General features: G+C 35.8%; 1 protein-coding gene across 1 annotated transcript in view; it reads left to right on the top strand.

The window, feature by feature from the left end:
• Positions 1–615: 615 nt before the first annotated feature.
• The window catches only part of LOC119589329 (hepatoma-derived growth factor-related protein 2-like), a 32,491-nt gene continuing 31,113 nt past the window's right edge, over positions 616–1,993 (top strand). The window contains exon 1 of the mRNA XM_037937948.1: positions 616–986. Within this exon, the coding sequence (XP_037793876.1) occupies positions 909–986 (78 nt within the window). The 5' untranslated portion in view covers positions 616–908. The remainder of the gene's footprint in view (positions 987–1,993) is intronic.

The following is a 1,993-nucleotide window of genomic DNA, read 5'->3' as shown; positions in this document are numbered from 1 at the left end:
TCAGACTAAAAGGTGATAATCATTTGCAGAAATATATTTTACCACAGATAAGGGCAGGGCTGAAAATTTAATAGAAATCTGAATACATTCTAGACGCAAAGTGACGCCGTTGACACCTTGCCGATCCAACTTGTTTGATTTCCCTTCTGCATAATATTACAAATACACATAAGATAGTTATGTCATTCATTTTGAAGTCTTTAGAATTATAATACAGTTATTTGGATGTACTAAGAACACAAAAAAACGTGTTATTGATAACTGTAGAGAATTATAGCCTTATTTTAATATCTTGTGATAAGCCAATATTTTGTGTTTAAGGCATTCAGAAAATTGTTAAAACATATATCTTGATCATCCTGTATATATTCTGGCCAAAATGTACACAAAATGTAATATTTAGAGTTAATTCTGTAAACTTATCGCTACAACGAAATTGCAGAAAGACCCACGCACATTCACGTTCAGTGTTATCACTTAACCACCAGACCGTACCAGTAGTATAAAAAAACATATACAGTAAATTAGAGCAACCATGATTCTTATACCATAATAGCGAAGTATGAACCACCTCCTCATGAACATATAAATGAATTATAGAAAAAAGTTGCGCATCCCGAGCGTCACTTCGCGTACGTTGTTTACCATGATGGCCGCTGGTCCTTCCCGCGAAGTGTGCCGTCACTAACACCGCCTTTTGCAAGCGCACTGAGTCTCGTTGGGCTCTGAAACCCTCCGAGGATCCGAAAGGAGGAAGACGAGAGAGGATCAGGGCGAAGAGTGACCCGAGGCGAGGTTTATCAGGCGAGATAAGAGGACATCGAAGGTCTTGGCGCGTGAGGACATCCATAACTATTACGTTGATTTTCTTTTTTTTTGAAAATTTTCTCGATATTCCAACCAAAACAATGCCCAAATCCGACGTTTTCAAGGCCGGTGACCCGATTTTCGCCAAGGTCAAAGGTTACCCGCACTGGCCAGCGAGGGTAAGTGGAGACGTTATTTTGCAAAGGTTAAATAAGAGAGGAAATAGGATTCAAAAAGGACCAAAGCGAACCACTGTCGGAGAAAGCCATTTATCCATTTGTCCTTTTCCATTTCACTTGCTCGGCTCTTCATCCCAAGTTGAAGCTATAACTGTCAAATTCTTATCTTCTTTAAATTCTATAAAGTACGGTTTAATTTCTAATCTCTTTATTACATAAGTATTTCTCAATATTCATCATCATAGTATTTGTGAACAATTTTTATATATTAAGGCATTTATAATTCTCTTAAATTATTCTACAGGGTATTTCTTATGTTTAGGGCTATTTCTTAGCCTGTAGAGAGTTCAAATGATTTGACAGCGTGCTTGATGGATGGCCTGAATGAAGAACAAAGTATGCTTTTACCAGAGTGCCTGGAGTATGCTTGGAGAACATATGGTGAATGTGCCATTGGGGCAGCGTAATGAAAGAATCACATGCCTTTTGATGTGCAGTATGATATTTGGCTAATTGTCTGTACTGGTTTTTCTGAAGTCACTGAGTTGACATGTTCAGTATCTTATTCGCAGTATTGTTATATTTTCATTGGTAGTGCTTATTAGCATTCTGGTACAGTGTCTATAAATTTACTTGTTTCAAAAATTTTGAAAATCTCAGAAATGTTGCTGAATTTCTGAGCTGAGTTGTCATTCTCTTGATTTTCTTATTTGTACATAGGTAGAGAAACTTCAAATTACTTTACTTTGTTGTGAGAATGGCTGTTAATATTTTGGTGGATGAATTTCCAATAAACTCAAGATCCCATGATGTATATACAAGATTAATTTTTTATCCTGTTATGATTTGGGAAGTTGGATTTAGAGACAAATCAAATATTGTGAATCTGTAAAAGGGTTGTCACTTTTTTTTTAGAATTAATATAAGCATTTATTGAAGCTTAAGGCTAGATTAATAAGGATTAAGTCTTAGATGCAGTGGACTATTGCTATTGTTACTTATTATTA

This window comes from Penaeus monodon, chromosome 25, assembly GCF_015228065.2.
Source record: "Penaeus monodon isolate SGIC_2016 chromosome 25, NSTDA_Pmon_1, whole genome shotgun sequence".
NCBI classification, from domain to species: Eukaryota; Metazoa; Arthropoda; class Malacostraca; order Decapoda; family Penaeidae; genus Penaeus; species Penaeus monodon.
Note: the sequence above shows the minus strand (reverse complement) of the source record. Positions and strands in the feature narration are given on the sequence as shown.